Raw genomic sequence first — 16,436 nt, 5'->3', positions numbered from 1 at the left:
TTACCCAGCTACATAAATATCACATTTTGAAAAATCCAGAATTGCTTACCTGGCAAGGAGAAATTTCCAGCATTATTAACAAATTTATCAGTCATTTCTCCAAATACTATCATCATAAGGGGAAGACCTGATCCATGAGCTATGGCCATGATGGTGCCCAGGAACATAAATAATTTGTCTTGCCAGTCAGAGTATCGGAACTAAAAAAAAAAAAAAAAAAAAAGGAAATAAAATAAAACTTACTTAGTTTGTTAAGTGGAATATCTTTTTCCACCATGCAATTTCATCTAATGTCAGCACCATTTGTTTGCAAATGAATACATTAGAAAGATATTTCCAATTTAAATCATTAACAAATTAATTTCATGATTCTATTTGGTATTTTTGTGAATAATTCAACCTTGTTTCATTTAATATTTGATTTAGGTGAATGATTTCAATATAATAAGAAAGGATAAGGGCTGGGAAGGTAACTCAGTGGTAGAATGCTTGCCTTGCATGCCTGTGGCCTTAGGTTCGATTCCTCAATACCACATAAGCAGAAAAAGCTGGAAGTAGTGCTGTGGCTCAAGTGGTAGAGCCCTACCCTTGAGCTGAAGAGCTGAGGGACAGCACCCAGGCCCAGAATTCAGCCCCCACGACTACCCCCCTCCAAAAAAAAGAAAGGATAAAGGTTTGGTTTTATTATGAAATACTGTTGGATCTTTCAGAATTTCTGAGCATAGTAATGAAGAGCATCTAGAGGCAGACATTAATATATTCATTTATACACACACACACACACACACACACACACACACACACACACACACACACACACACAGAATTCAGAGTATTCAAAGGGAGAATTAAACCTGGCAGCACTCTGACTTTAGAAGGGGAAATTAGAAGAGCAACAAAGTTGCCATTGTTGGGAACCTGTGGGATTTGAGGACTTACTCATGGAGAGGATGCTCATGTAGAATGTTGAAGACAAGAGAGAAAAATGAAGGAGGACAGGAGAATGGCTTAGAATAGCAAGATGACTAGATGTGTTTTGCCACTTGAGCCAAATATCCACTTCTGGGTCTTTTGATGGTTAAGTGGAGATTAAGAGTCCCAAACTTTCCTTCCTGCGCTGGCTTTGAACCATCATCCCCAGATCTCAGCCTCCTGAGTAACTAGGGTTACAGGCATGAGTCACCAGCGCCTGGCATCCTCAACATTTTTTTGTTGTTTTTGTTTTTGTGTCAGTTGTGGGGCTTGAATTTAGGACCTGGGTACTGTCTCTGAGTTTTTTCACTCAAGGCTAGTGTGCTAGCACTTTAAGCCACAGCACCAATTCTGGTTTTCTAGTGGCTAGTTGGAGATAAGTGTCTCATGAACTTTCCTGCTGGGGTTAGCTTTGAATTTTGATCCTCAGATCTTAGCCTTTTGAGTAGCTAGAATGACAGGTTGTACCACCAGTGCCTTGCTTCTTCAACATTTTTGATTCTCATGACTCTTTCTGCCTATCAGTCTAAATCTTTTTTTTTAATTTATGCTTTCAGTTTTTGCATTTCTTTTTAGTTTTTGAATCCTTTACTCTGCCTATTCCCCCCACACCCCCTCTCTCCCTCCCCCCCCCCCACTATTGTCCACTTTTGGAGACAATAGTTCTCAGGAGAATGAAGAATGAGTCAGGATGGTGGAATGGCATCTTTGAAAGTTAAAGCTGAGTCACATTGGGTCAATACCCAGGTGAGTCTGAATCTGGAAGTTCATGGTAGAAACTGAGTATGTGAGCAAATTGTTCTCAAAGAGTTCCAAAAGTTCACCTTGGGCCTAGGGTCAAATTCCATCATCAATCACATAGGACAAAAGAGTTCCAAAAGAGACAAGGGTCTGAGCCAGACAGAGAATGAAACAAAGGGAGCAGGTAAAATCAAGAGAAAATGGGGAAGGACTCGAAAACTTGCCATAAAAGGGAACAATGTCCCCAAGGCTCATTTTTAGTGGCTTCAAAGAAAGGGGATATAGCACTTAGTTCTATCAGCCGTTGCTCTAAGCATAGAGTCAGGCTGTCATGTATGGCTGTCTTCAGTGACCCTTACATGATATTGAGGACAGATTTAGTGTTTTGCAAACTAACCAAATCAGTTTCTAAGGCTACATCTTCAGTAAACCTAGATGTGTCTTCAGTGATTTAAAAAATCAATATATTTCTAAATTTTATGATTGCATAGCTTTGTCATAAAATCTTTCAGGACATTTATAAATGCACACATATCTTGATAGGTAGAATGAAGATTAAATTTAATTTCAACTTAAATTAAAACCTAACTGTAAATGAAAATTTCTGTGTTATGGTGTGCATGTAGTAATATCTTTTCTACAGGAAAAAGATTTAAAAATTTTGTATAATAACAAGATTTTGTTTACAAACAGTATATTTTCCATGGCACTAAATTAAAATACTTTTACTCTATTGAACATTTAAAACAAGGAAGAAGAGAATGGATATAGGCTTTGTAGTGGCCTAAGAAATGTGCAATAGTAGATATGTTGGTGTCTTTTTACATTTACTTACTGTGTTGGGCATTTCAACTAATTTAATTCTAATTTATTTGATAGTAAATAAAGACTGTCACTTTGAAACACATTGCATTAATCAAAAGTAGACAAACACTTTCTTGGCTGCCTCTCTGAGACATTACAAATGAAAAACAGTTTAGGCCAGTTGTGGGACTCACATCTGTAATCCCAGCTACTTTGATGGTAAATTGAGAGGATTATAGTGTGAGGCCAATCTGAGCAAAGAGTCAGTGGGACCTCTTCTTAATCAGTAAGACCAATGAAGTGGTGTGCACCTGTGATGTCAACTTCACAGGAGAGTTAGGTAGAAGGAACATAATCTAATGCCAGCCCTTACAAAGAGGCTACTTGAAAAATAACTAAAGCAGGAAGCAAACAAACAAAAAACAAACACCCAGGTGCAAAGCTCTCAGTTCAAACCCTAGTACTCCCACCCCAAAAAAATAGAGAAGAAAATAAAACTATATTAGACTTCTTCCAAAAATATGTATTAAACATACCAGTATTAACCAGTATTAAACATGAAAAATGGTCTAAAGAAGAATCAGAATTCCTAAGAGATATTCTATGTTTAATCAACTTTCCTGGAAATCAAATGTGAACATAGATTTCTTATTTTAAAATATCTTCTTTAAGGAAGCTTACTGAAGATAACTTGGAGATTTGGGGGCATGGAAGTGTGAAACAAAGCGGGGATGTGTTTCCTGAAACTGGAGAGAGTCCACATTGCAACCAACACACTGAGCATTGTGTGTGTGTGTGTGTGTGTGTGTGTGTGTGTGTGTGTGTGTATGTGCACATGCACTTGTGTGTGCCTGTGTTGGTCTTGGGGCTTGAACTCAGGGTCTGGGTGCTGTTCCTAAGTTTCTTTTGCTTAAGGTTAGTGGTCTACCACTTGATTCAGAACTCTACTTCTGGCATTTTGAGTTAGTTACTTCATTGAAGATAGAGTCTCACAGACTTTGCTGCCCAGGCTGACTTTGAAGTGTGATCCTCAGATCTCATCCTCTTGAGTAGCTAGGATTAGGGGCATGAGCCACCAGCACCTGGCTCATATTTCATATTTTTAATTTCTGCCTGTGTCTCAGCCAGATACCCTCTGACCCTTTTATCATCCATCTTGGGATCTTGGCCATTGTGTTCAAGAAACCAAAAGGTACAGCAGGGACAGCAATCACTGCTTATACACAATCTTAAAGTACTTGCCCTCTCACTAGTAATTCAAAACCCCAACTCTGAATGAAAAGTAGGATTTATCCAAACTTACCAGTGCTAATGGTCCAATCAAATTCACTTTCTTTGTTTTTTTCCTGTCTTGATTGCTGTAAAATATTTATATATAACTGTTAGGAAATGGTTCCCACATACTTAAAGAGTTCTAATAGGTAACTATAATATTTTTAAATTCAAAATGTGATGTCCACCATCAGTAAAAGTATCCAATTTAACCAGTAGTACAAGATAGCCACCCATACAAGGGTAACTGTCCAAGGTACTACAAGGATCTATGGATGACGAGAAATGGTTACCTGCCTCAAAGAGCCTGCTAGCAGGTGAAGTGTGAATACATTCACAGTGCTTGCCAGCAGGTGAAGTGTGAATACATTCACAATGCTTGCCAGGACAATTAAGTCATGTTTTCTTTAAAAAATTCAGGTTGATCTAAAATTAGTGAAGACTACTTTTCTAAAAATTATGGAGAGTGCTGTTAGGAAATGTTTTGCAGGGGCTGGGAAGGTAGCTCAGTGGTAGAGTGCTTGCCTTGCATGCATGAGGCCCTGGGATAGATTCCTCAGCACCACATAAGCAGAAAAAGCTGGAAGTGGTGCTGTGGCTCAAGTAGTAGAGCACTAGCCTTGAGCTGCAGAGCTGAGAGAAAGTGCCGAGGCCCAGAGTTCAAGCCCCACAACCGACAAAAAAAAAAAAAAAGGTTTGCATTTTCTTGTGATCCCCAGAACCAGTCTGGTCTCCTCACTTTCACCTGCCCCCCCTTCAGTCTATCTGCATCTAGCAGCCATAACTTAAAAACTCAGCTCCTATGTTATTTTTCTGCTAAAATCACAAAGATTCTCATTTTTCTCAGGGTGAAAGTAAAAAAAAGTCTTTATGTTTGGCCTCTCCAGCCCCGGATGCTCCATTTCCTTATTCCCTTCTGACCATATTTCCTGTGCTCTGGCCACACTGGCCTTTCTGTGGTCTTGTGAACACACCAAACATGTTTCCATCAGAGGGTCTTTTATTATGTCATCCCTGCCAAAAAGGATCTCCCTTCACAGACTTGCTCTTCTCTCTCCTCTCATTTCTTGATAATCTTTGTTCAAATACTGCCTTCAAAATAAAGGCCAACTCAACCACTCTAGTTAAAATTGCTAAGAACTTATGATGGACACTTCTGATTTCCTACTAACAACCAATTGTTTGCTTAGTTAGCATGTATATTATTCACGTTTGATCTCTATACAAACTGTAAACTCCATAAGGATAGCTATTCCTTTTAACTAAGATATATTTATCCAAATAGAATCAAGGGTGGGGAAATTCAGCTAGTGGACCATATAAAGCTGAAGAACTCATTTGTTCTATCCCTGCCAAGGCAATAATAGGTAGGTCCTGAAATTCAATAAAACTAGGAGCTTTTCTCATAGCACGTAACCATCAGTAAGCTAACACCACACACACAATTGTCCTTGGCAATATAAGAGTCAATCCCAAATTATATAAAATAAATATCACAATGACTAGATGACTGCCCATCAGTAAACACATTAAAGAACCAGAAACATGAGCTTACTTTGAATGTATAATCCTTGCCTACTGTTGAAAACTTCATCTCACTGTATTTAATTGCATTACCTTACAGTCTAAGTTATTTGTAACTTCCTGTACTTCCCTTTTTAGCTTTTTTCTTCTTTTCAACAGAAGGCTGAGTTCCACTCCGAGGGCCTGCCTGGGCTCTGGAGGATCTTCCACCTTTTGCAGGGACAGCTCCTTTTTACCCTCATCAAATGTTCAGCCAGTGCAACACATAAATAGCCTTGTTCATGCAAATGCCATCTATTTATAGATTCCCCAATGGTTCTGATCCTAAATTTCCAGCGGATGAAAGCCACATTTTAAAAAATGAGAAATAATACAATCCTTCCATTTTTTTCCTCCCAATTCTGTATGGCAATAATGATGTTTTCTGGGAATAAATACCATGGTTCTCAGAAGAAAGAGAGCAATGTCACTGTCCAAAAAAATTAAGACTAAAATAATGCTTCAGTTTAAGCATCAGATAGGCATATTTTCAGTTAACTAATCAGGCCACTTGCAGCTTGAGGAGCAACTACAGAACCTGATAAATTTGTCTCTCTGGGTGACAACTCATGACACAACTCTGGGTAGCCTGGCATGAACTATACTAGCCTCATAAACTATTTGAGGATAAAGACAAAAAATGACTCATTACTCCCACACACACCACTAACTGGGGCCTTCTGTCTGTGTTGAAGCCTATAATGTGCCTGTAACAAGGGCTAGGGAGTCAAAACCAGAGCCAGAGCCAGGCCTGGAGAGAGAGACACCATTCTCATGAACAATGACTGACTTGGAAACACGGGTTAGGGAAGAATCGTGCTGACACTAATCAAGTTCCCCCTCCTACCTTACCACCCAGAGAGAAGAAATATGGAACTAGCCTACTGGAGGGAGAAGGGAAAGGATGAAACAAGAAGGAAGAGAAATAAGTGGAGGAGAGGTGTTAGTGCTTCTCTACCCTTGTTAAAAGCACAACTATCAGCAGTAGATGTCTGTGAGAATGAATAATTTGATGATGGGCGATGAAAATTGTCTAAGGGACAGTTGTGTGGGACAAAGAATAGTATACAGTATCTACAGCCATAGGATGACCCCTGCGGAGAGGGAAGGGAGCACTTTTAAAGACAGCTTCTTCCTCTTCTCTGAAAATGTTCCAAAAACAACAACAAAAACCAAAAACAAAAGACAGAGCCTGGGTGACATTCCTCGAGGCCACTTCACACTTCTGCTCCAAGGTCAGCATCTCAGACAAGCCCTTCCGAAGACGCTTCTCAAAGCGCAACGGGATCAAAAGGACAGACTTTCCCCCCCATAAACGTCTTTCCAGGACTGAACTTGGCTCTGGCGAGTCCGGTGTCACGGAGAAGCAGGTGCTTCCGGAGATGTACCTGGGGCTGCCCAGTTCAAAGTCGCCCTCCGCTGCTCTGGAGCGCCGGGCGGTTCCGTTCCTTGCTGCCTCTACATCCATCTCCGCCTGGGGAGAAACCACAAGCTCAGGTCCCAGTGCCGGTCCGAGGGACTTAGGGGAGGACCACCATTTCCTCACGTACCCTCCCGAGGCGTCCCCAGCTCGGGGCCCAGGTCTGAGGCCCACCCCGGGGGGAGGCACATCCCGCTGCGGCCGCCCTTCGCCCCGCGGGCCCCGGCGTCCCCCGCTGCGGCCTCCCTCACCTCGGACCTCGCTCCTCTCTGGGGGCAGAGCTGCTGCTGCTGCTGCTGCGACCTGGAGACCTGGACTTTGCTCGCTGGGCTTCGTCCCCGCCTCCCCCCCCCCCCCACCCCAAACGCGTCGGGTCCCAGCGACGCCTCCCCCCCCGCCCGCCACCGCGGGGGCGAGGGTCCGGACCCTCCGGGCGGGGGCAGCTCCGGCCCGCCCGCCCGCCGGGCTCGCTCCAGCAGGCCGGCCTGGAGCGCACCGCGGCTCCGAGCGCCGCCCTCGCCGCCAGGGGCGCACGCCTGGGCAGCCGCCCACCTGGGCCCACTGCCAGCCGCGGCCCGAATGCCCCAGCTGGGCCGATAAGCCTGCGACCAGCCCGGGGCCGCCAGTGAGCTTAGTCCCGCCTGGCTGGTCATCTGAGCCCCTGCTGGGCACAGTCACACTGCCTGCGCGCCCAGTGATCTTTGCGAGCCCACGTGGGCGACAGTTTCCAGACCCTCAACCACCAGGGACTCGCAGAGGCGGGACAGAAAGCACTGGGCTTGTCCCACACACATGCCCTCCTGTATCCTCTGTTCTGGTCCATGGTACCAAATCCAGCCAACTCCAGGGATGTGAGAGCTAGCCAGGACCGGCCGGGCTCGTCCACCCAGCCACACTGGGTACCCTTGGTATTGGAGACATGCAACTTCAGGGCTTCAAAGGACTTAGTTGATGGCTGATTTGGAAGGCTGGTTTTTGTTTTTGTTTTCTACATAGGAGGAAGCCGATGCCCAGAGTGCCTATGTCCTACCTAATACAGTAACAGCCAGGACTAGAGTCCAATGACCTGGCATCTTGCTTCTTAGTCTTAGATTTCTCTTTATGCTAACTTGTCTCTATACCAACGATGAATACAGTTTTCTTGTCTCTTTTGATGAACTTCCCCACTCCCCCAAGAGGAAGGGTCTGAAACAAGGAGAAATAAGACATTGAAGCCTCTGAGTTTTAAAGGCACAGCTCTGTGATTTTGAACATTTCACTCGTTCCTCTAGGCCCCCAGTTTCTTTCTATGGGGCATGAGACTAAAAACATCTCCCTTACCAAGTTGTTATAAAGAATAAATGAGTTAAGAATACATTACCTAGGACTGGTGGCTCACACTTCTATACTGAGAATCCTGGGTTAGAATCAACCCTGTTGGAAAAATCCACAGGACTCTTAGTTCCAATTAACCAGCAAAAGGCCGGAAGGGGAGGCTGTGGGTCAAGTAGTAGAGATCAGTTGGGAGTTTAAAAAGTCAAGTTTGAGTGCCAGGCCCTGAGTTCAATCTGTAATACTGGTGTGTGTGCATGTGAACACACACGTACACAGAATCAATGAATTAAGAATAAAGTGCCAGGTAAAGTACTCAGTGCTGTACCTAAAACATAGTATTTATCCAGGAATACAGCTTTCCTTCCTCTAAAATGAACAGCAGGAGTATCTGCAGGTTTTTGGCTTTTTATGATTTATTAACGTGATAGTGGTCTTATGGCTTTTTTAGGTTCCTAGAGAACCTTAAAATAGTATTCCACATAAGAGAAAATGTCAGAAGACTCTTGTTATGAACCTTATTTCTACCATATACTATTAGCTTTGAATGAGTGATTTAATTCTTGCTTTAGTCTCTAAGTCTGTAAAATAGTGATGTTAATAGGATTTGAGATGATGTGTGTAAGATGTACCATACATAAGAAGCGTCTAATAAATGGCAAGTATATTATAATTTACTTACTTCATTTACTCTTCCACATTCTTAAACAATTATTTCATATATCTGTTTCTCAAACTTCTGTCATTTTTACCCTGACTTTACATTTTGCCGAATCCTTGTGTTTCTTCTTTTCTGACAAAACTGAAGGGTTCAGAAGAAAATTGCCATCATTGACCACCAGGACATTTGCCAACTTACCACGTTCACCCAACATTCAACCTTCCCACCTGTTTCTCTGAGTAAGATTATGCCTCTATTTTCAGCTAGTCCTGTTTGTGTGGTTTTGAATGTTTTTTCATTATCTTTAAGTAACTGTACAAAGAAGTTGCCATTCACCAAGGCAGTTTATGAATATAGTGCATCTTGATCAATGTCACCCAGTTCAACATTCTCATCCCCCCTCCCAACCTAACCCTTCCCTTACTTAATATTATGTATTGATTTTTTTTGCCATTTAACAAGGCAGTTCATGTGTACAATGTGTCTTGATCTGTGTCACCACTTCAACATCTTCAGCCCCCTTTGACCCACCTTCCCTTATATTTCTCAATTCTGTAGTAGATAGAGTGAATTCTTGCCTGTATTCTTCCTTCTTCCCTGCTAAATTCTTCTATCCATCTCCTATTGGTTGTATCCTAACCTCCTGTGAGTACTCATTTCCTGGTATGTATTTTGTTGCACTTTGACTTAGTCTTTTTAAAGAAGTATATATTATATGAGCTCTCCATAGAGTCAATTACACTTGTTAGTTCATTTGTAACCCCTTGCTTACCACCTAGTGTGTTTAGTTGTAGATTTATAGGTACATCCTAGCTACCACAAATGAGGAAAACCATGCAGTCTGTGTTTGTGTTTTTGTAGTGTAAGATGACAAGTCTTCTCAGTTTCTTAAGGGACACCTCTTCCCTTTCTCTCCTGGGTCAGCTTTCCCATTCCTGCTGGATTCCTCTCCTAATACACATGCACACCTGTTATTTATTGCTTCTTCAAAAACAATCCCTTTTGACCCTCTCCATTTCTCTCTTCTCTTAGAAGATAAACTTGTTGAGATATGAAACTATCTCCATTTCCTCTTATTCTTTCTTGGATCCAATCTAAACAGGAATTTGATCCTTTTACACTACTGAAACTGCTTGTCAGGGTCACTGATAGATAACCTCTACATTGCTAAATCAAAAGGTCAATTCCTTGTCCTCATTTTACTCAACATATTTTACTCAAAAATTTTGAATCCACAACTTTCTTCCTGAAACACTTCACTTGGATTCTAGAATACCATTTTGGGAACTTTTCTGGTCAGTCTTTCTCAATCTCTTTTGCTGTCCTTTCTCCTTTCTTCTCCTTCTTCTCCTCCCTCTCCTCTTCCTCCTCCTCCTCCTCCTCCTCCTCCTCCTCCTCTTCCTCCTCCTCTTCTTTCTCCTCCTCCTCCTCTTCTTCATCCTCCTCCTCCTTCTTCTTCATCCTGTGGCTTGATAAACTCTGGGCCTAGGTGCTGTCCCTCAGCTCTTCAGCTCAAGGCTACCGCTCCACTACTAGAGCCACAGCACCACTTCCAGCTTTCAGGTGGTTTATTGGAGATAAGAGTCTCATGGATTTTCCTGCCTGGGCTGGCCTTGAACCACGATCCTCAGATCTCAGCCTCCTAAGTAGCTAGGATTACAGGCGTGAGCCACCCACACCCTGCTTTTTCAGCTTCTTAAGTGACATGGAGAGTTTCAAGGTTCACTTAGACTCTTGTTGGTCCTTTCTCAATCTCTCTATCTCTCAGTCATTTTTTTGGGGGGGGGGGGTCCAGTCGTGGGGCCTGAACTCTGGGCCTGGGTGCTGTCCCTCAGCTCTTCAGCTCAAGGCTAGTGCTCTACCACTTGAGCCATAGCACCACTTCGGCTTTTTTCTTTTTGCTTACGTGGTGCTGAAGAATCGAATCCAGGGCCTCAGGCATGCAAGACAAGCGCTCTACCACTGAGCCACCTTCCCAGCCCCTCTCTTAGTCATTTCACAAAATACATCTGTGTTCATTTCTAAATTGATATTTTTGGCCAACTCTTTCTTCCTAAATTCCCAACTTTTATGTAAAATTGCATCTTTGACAACCCTATTTGGATGTTTAGTAGGCATTTCAAATAAGCTCAACCTTGCTTTCTGAACTTTTTCCCAAGATTGTTCCTCCAGCTTTACCTAATTTCTCCCCTGTTGGCAGTTCCAGTCTTCCAGTTGCCAACAAAACACGGCAGTCACACTATAACTCTTTTTTCCCCCCATAACCCATGGTCAGTCTGTCAGGAAATCCTCTTGTCTTTATTCATTTAAAATATATCCAGAATCTGATCACTTCTCTGTATGTCTAGTTCTACAAACATCACCCAAAACACCACATGAATTAGCAGTAGCTTCTCATCTGTCTTTCTATTTCTGTCTTTGCCTCCTCTTTTGCCTATGTCAGTTCTCAAAAAGCAGCTACAGTGGTTCTATTAAATTTGAGTAAGGTCATACAAATCCAATTTACTTAAATCATAGGTGGCAATGCTTTCCCCTTTTCTTGACTTCATTTTCTACTCTCCATGCACAATTCTGCCTTGGCCACACCAGCTGCTTGGAAGTTCCGACAAGAGAAGCCGAGTTCCACTTTAAGGTGTATGTACTAGTGTTCCCCTCTGCCCTAAGTTCTCATCCCCTGAGTATTCACATGGCTAACATTCTCACCTCCTGTAGTTTCTTCTTGGTGGTCACCTTTTTAATGAGACCAGCCCTAACTTCTTTAGAAACAGCATCATACCCCCAGGATTCTCAGTGCTTTCATGACCCTGTAACTCTTGTATTCTCCATGTCTATGCAAACATGATTACATGTTGGATGATCCCAAGGCCTGCTGTTAATCAAAGCTGTAGTTGAGCCCCTTTGAGCCACAGCTACCTTTGCCTCTGAGATTCTGGCACCAGAAATCTAGGAAATACAAGGACAGACTTGTGTTTACAGGATACCCTGGAGCTCTCTTCTCAAAGCAAAAAAATTCAAATTAGTTAAAAACTGAACTGCTTTTATCCTGAATTGAATAGGATCCAGCCAATTCCTGAGAGGCTGTCAAGATTCTTTACTATGATCTCAGTGCAAAGTACTTGACTTATTTTCTTTCCTTTTTTCTTTTCTTCTTCCTTTTCTTGTGGTCCTGGGGCTTTAAATTTGGGCTGGGGCTGTCCCTGAGCTTTTGTGTTCAAGGTTAGCACCTCTACCACTTGAGCCACAGGTCCAAGGTCATGGTCTCAGGTCAGGGCTCTACTTCCAGCTTTTTTGGGTGATTAACTGGAAATATGAATCTCATGGACTTCCCTGCCTGGGCTAGCTTCAAACTGCAACCCTTAGATCTCAGCCTTCTGATTACAGGCTCTTGAGCCACTAGTAACCAGCCTGATTTCTTTTTAATGGCACTAATCTCTTTAACAGCCATGACCTTCCTTATTCATAATTTTAATTCATTCTTTTTCTGGCCAAATCCTGCATTTTCTCAAATTTTGTGTTTTTTTCAGTAGAAATTATACCACAGATTAAATTATTTTGCGTGTTATTATTTTTTAGTGGAGCAGTATATTTATTAGAAATTGACATGAGTGAAAGGGGTAGACAGCAGGGTTAGGCATTGAAGAAGTCTAGCTATGATACAAATCTGGCAAAGATTCTCCAACCTGGTAAAGCAGTCTGGAGCAAGGTGTCTGCTTGACCCAGTTTGCAGAAGCAGGCTTCCCCAGTGCATTATTTTTAAATTCAGCCCCACTCAAAGTCCCAGGACACTGACAAAATGTACACAAGTTCTCCACTAGAATCTAACAGGAGTTGCCTCTAGTCCAATTGCCAAAACAGTCCTGTTACTACAACCTTTTCACTCATGAGCCTCTACTGTTCAGTCTTTTCTATAGTATCCTGGTCATCTGAACTCACACCAGAAAACTCTGCTTATATCATTTGAGGGCTTTCCTGTGCCTGCCATCTCCAAGCTCTTCCAAATTCCTCCCATCAATTAGTTAAAAGGCATTCAACTCCCATTGTCACAAACATGACCTTACTTCTCTGGTAGAAATTTTCACTTTAAGTTATTTATTATTGTGACAAAATACCTAAGAAAGCAACTTGGAAGGAAGAATTGTTTACCATGGCTCAGAGATTCAGAGATTTCAGTCCATAGATTCAGGGATTTAGTCCATGAGTTCATTCTGAGCTCCCGATCCATTTGGCACAAAAAAAAAAAAACAAAAAACAAAAAAACCAGCTTCCTTGCACTGACTTATTTTATCATCATCATCATCATTATTACTATCATTATCATTATTATTATTTGGCAGTACTGAGGATTGAATTCAGATTTCATGTTTGTTAAGCAAATACTCCAACATTTGTGCCATGACTCTATCCCTTTTTTGCTTTTAGTTATTTCTTGGATAGGGCCCTTGTTTTTGCCTGGCCCTGACCTTGGACCATGATCTGCCTCCCCATTCCTCTCTCTAGCTGGATTACAGGTGTAAACTACTACATCCACTTTATTTGGTGAGATGTGAGTCATGCTGCTTTCCAAGGCTGCCTTTGAATCACGATCTTCTCAATCTCCACATGCTATAACTGGGATAGAGACAGGAATGTATAGGAAGTCCTGGTCACCTTCACCCCATCCCACCCTACCCCACACATCTATGGAGTTTCTGACATATAGGGAAATGGATGCAAAATTTCTTAAGAAAGAAATGTGGGCATCTTGTCTTCTACTTCCCTTCTCTTAAGAGTTCTGACTATTTATGCTGATACAGAGGCTTAAATTCCAGACCTGATGTTCTCACTTAACTTTTTCATTCATAGCTGGAACTTGAGCCACATCTCTACCTTTTGCATTTTACGGATTAACTGGAGATAAACATCTTATAGGTTTATCTATGAGATTCTCAGTGATTCTCAGATCTCAGCTTCCTGAGTAGCCAGTACTATGCTTACTCGCTTTTTAGCAAATACTTGTGGAAGAAAAGATAGTGAAAAACACATGCATAGAACAAAGTTGATTAAACTGTGACGTAAGGACTAGCTCGATGACAGGGGCTCTATGACTTAAGAAATGTTGCTTGCCCCTCCCTCTCTCTCTCTCTCTCTCTCTCTCTCTCTCTCTCTCTCTCACACACACACACACACACACACACATACACACACACACCTACACAGAGGCCCAGTAGACACCAAAGCTTTTCAGAAGTTCTGTAATGAAAAAATCATTTAACTTGGCTTCTTGGTGTTTTTTCCCCTTGTCCTCACACACTACAGTATCCACTGCAAACATAATACTCACATTCTTGTTAACTTTTTGCATGTAGTTACTACTAAAGGAAGTAATCCCAAAAGACCTGAGAGGAGAGAAACAACTCCAAAGATGGAGTGAAGAATGAAGGAAGCCTTGAAAGAAGAAAAGTGTGAACTTAATTTGAATGAGGCAAAAGACAGATAAGGATGGGTGGGATGCAAGAGAGTGTTTGATACATTAGAGGCTGAAAACTAAATATGAGTTTGACTGCACTACTTCCTCAGGCTCCTCTTCCATGGAACCTGCAAATTCAACTTCCTAGTCAACTTCCTATTCTTGAAGGAGTGGAGAGGATACACAGAAGGGTCCAGAGGGACATCCTTCACACACACCTCAAGGTAGAAGAAATTCCAAAAGATACATTGACCAATTCCTGACTAGCTATACCTGTTTTATTTTTGTTGTTGTTGTTGTTGTTTTTTTTGGGAGGGGAGTCCAGTCGTGGGGCCTGAACGCTGGGCCTGGGCGCTGTCCCTCAGCTCTTCAGCTCAAGGCTAGCACTCTTACCACGTGAGCCACAGCACCACTTCCAGCTTTTTTCCTTTTTTGCTTATGTGGTGTTGCAGAATCGAACCCAGGGCCTCGGGCATACAAGGCAAGCGCTCTACCACTAAGCCACCTTCCTAGCCCCTGACTAGCTATACCTGTTGATGATGCATGTGATACTAGTAAGACAGGGCACTTACTGTGCTGAGGTATGTGTTAAGCCCAGTGTTGACAGGAAGACAATAAGACAGAAAGCCAGTACTAAATATGAAAAAGAGCTGGCTGTAAACAAAGTTTCGAAAGGAGCAAACAATTAAAATACAGAGGGAAAGACAGAGGAGTGTTGGGAGCTCAAGAGAGCTCACTGCAGAGACGTTTCATAGCTAACTTCTGACCTTAGGCTCCATTTGCAATGCTAACATATGAAATTTTTGCCTAAGATAACCTTTCTGGTATGAATATAAATCACAAAACCTAAAATGCATGAAAGTTTGTCTATGTATCAGTGAACAATTATTGAACAATAATAGCCCAAAATAAAAAATGTTTTGATTGAAAAATTGCTTCCAAGTTCAAAAAGGAAAAAAAAATATTCAGTGTTTTAAAATCTACACCTAAAATTATGATAATGATGCTGATGAGACATGAGTATAAAAGACATGTCTGAGGAGAGTACCAGTGGGAGAGATTGAAGGAAACGAAAAGATACTACAAGTGGTGAAGAGGATTGAAGTTCATTTTCTATGCCTCTGTCCATATGTGTGTGTATGTGTGTATGGATATATATGTTCATATATATGTATATATAATGCATTTATGGAAACATCACTGTGAAACCCCTTTTGCTATTAATGTATGCTAACAATTTAAAAACAAAAAATATGCTTTCAGAGTTAAGTACAAGCAAAAGATTAATTTATGATATTAATATTTGTAAAATATTATTATCTTGGCTTTAGTGTAACACTTTTGAACACTATCTCTAGTATTATTATAAAGAAAATCTTTAAAATCTGCCTTTTTGCCTTAACCTAACCACTTCTATTTAGCATTTCTTCTCTAGGTTTTGTTTCTGTACAAACCCAAGCCCCTGGAGCTGCACAGTTTTTGTCTAACAAGGTTGAATATTGCAGTCATGGGGGTTTTCAAATCAATCAGGTAGTTTCGTCCATAGCTTGGCAGGAACTGGCACTTTCTCAAAACAACATGGAAAAATCCACGGATAAATCCTGCCTGAGTCATCTATTTAAACTAAAAAGACAGAGAGTAATAGGGTCATTGCCCATGCTGATAGAGATGTTTTGCATAAGAGGCAGTGGAAAAGGGACAATGAACTCTTTTAAAAATGGAAAAAATTGTCATACTTAAATTCGGAGTAAGGAAGCCTCAGCTATAAACTGATTTACTGATGGAAATAAAATAGGCAGCTGCATGACTTTGATACCTGTATTTACTTTCATTTTTCTATTTCTTGACTTAAAAAATGATTTTTCTCATTTTAAATTTTCCCTCCTACTCAAATAGAACTGTGTCCCTGGTCAGGACTGGGATATGGTATTTCTCTGGTTAAAACTGGACAGCTACAGAAAAGATCTCTCTTGTAGGCCACATAAGATGTGAGCTCTTTCTTATTGTGGTTTTAATATCTAACCCAGAAGGCACTTAAGTAATTGCTAAATGAACAAGCACAAAACTTAATTTTCACACAAGAGAAGCAGTACCTATGAAGAGCAAGAAAAATAAAGGCAAGCAGCATTTGTTATCTTGTATGTATTGAACACTTTCCTAACTGCTTTATGGTAATAGTGTCCAAGTAATTCAGTGAGGTAGATATTGAAATGAACCGCTGATTTGCCATAAAGGGAATAGAGGCT

At 41.5% G+C, this 16,436-nt stretch overlaps 1 protein-coding gene across 3 annotated transcripts in view; it reads right to left on the bottom strand.

Annotated features, from left to right (window-relative positions):
• LOC122111906 (phosphatidylcholine translocator ABCB4) overlaps positions 1 to 7,104 on the bottom strand; it is a 62,698-nt gene extending 55,594 nt beyond the window's left edge. For all 3 annotated transcript variants that reach the window (XM_042684706.1, XM_042684707.1, XM_042684709.1), the window contains exons 1-4: positions 7,024 to 7,104; positions 6,741 to 6,826; positions 3,821 to 3,875; positions 50 to 200 (exon numbers count right to left, since the gene is read on the bottom strand). In XM_042684706.1, the coding sequence (XP_042540640.1) occupies positions 50 to 200; positions 3,821 to 3,875; positions 6,741 to 6,820 (286 nt within the window). In that variant the 5' untranslated portion in view covers positions 6,821 to 6,826; positions 7,024 to 7,104. The remainder of the gene's footprint in view (positions 1 to 49; positions 201 to 3,820; positions 3,876 to 6,740; positions 6,827 to 7,023) is intronic.
• Positions 7,105 to 16,436: the final 9,332 nt, after the last annotated feature.

This window comes from Dipodomys spectabilis, unplaced genomic scaffold, assembly GCF_019054845.1.
Source record: "Dipodomys spectabilis isolate Male_0828 unplaced genomic scaffold, ASM1905484v1 ptg000089l, whole genome shotgun sequence".
In the NCBI taxonomy this organism is placed as follows: Eukaryota; Metazoa; Chordata; class Mammalia; order Rodentia; family Heteromyidae; genus Dipodomys; species Dipodomys spectabilis.
Note: the sequence above shows the minus strand (reverse complement) of the source record. Positions and strands in the feature narration are given on the sequence as shown.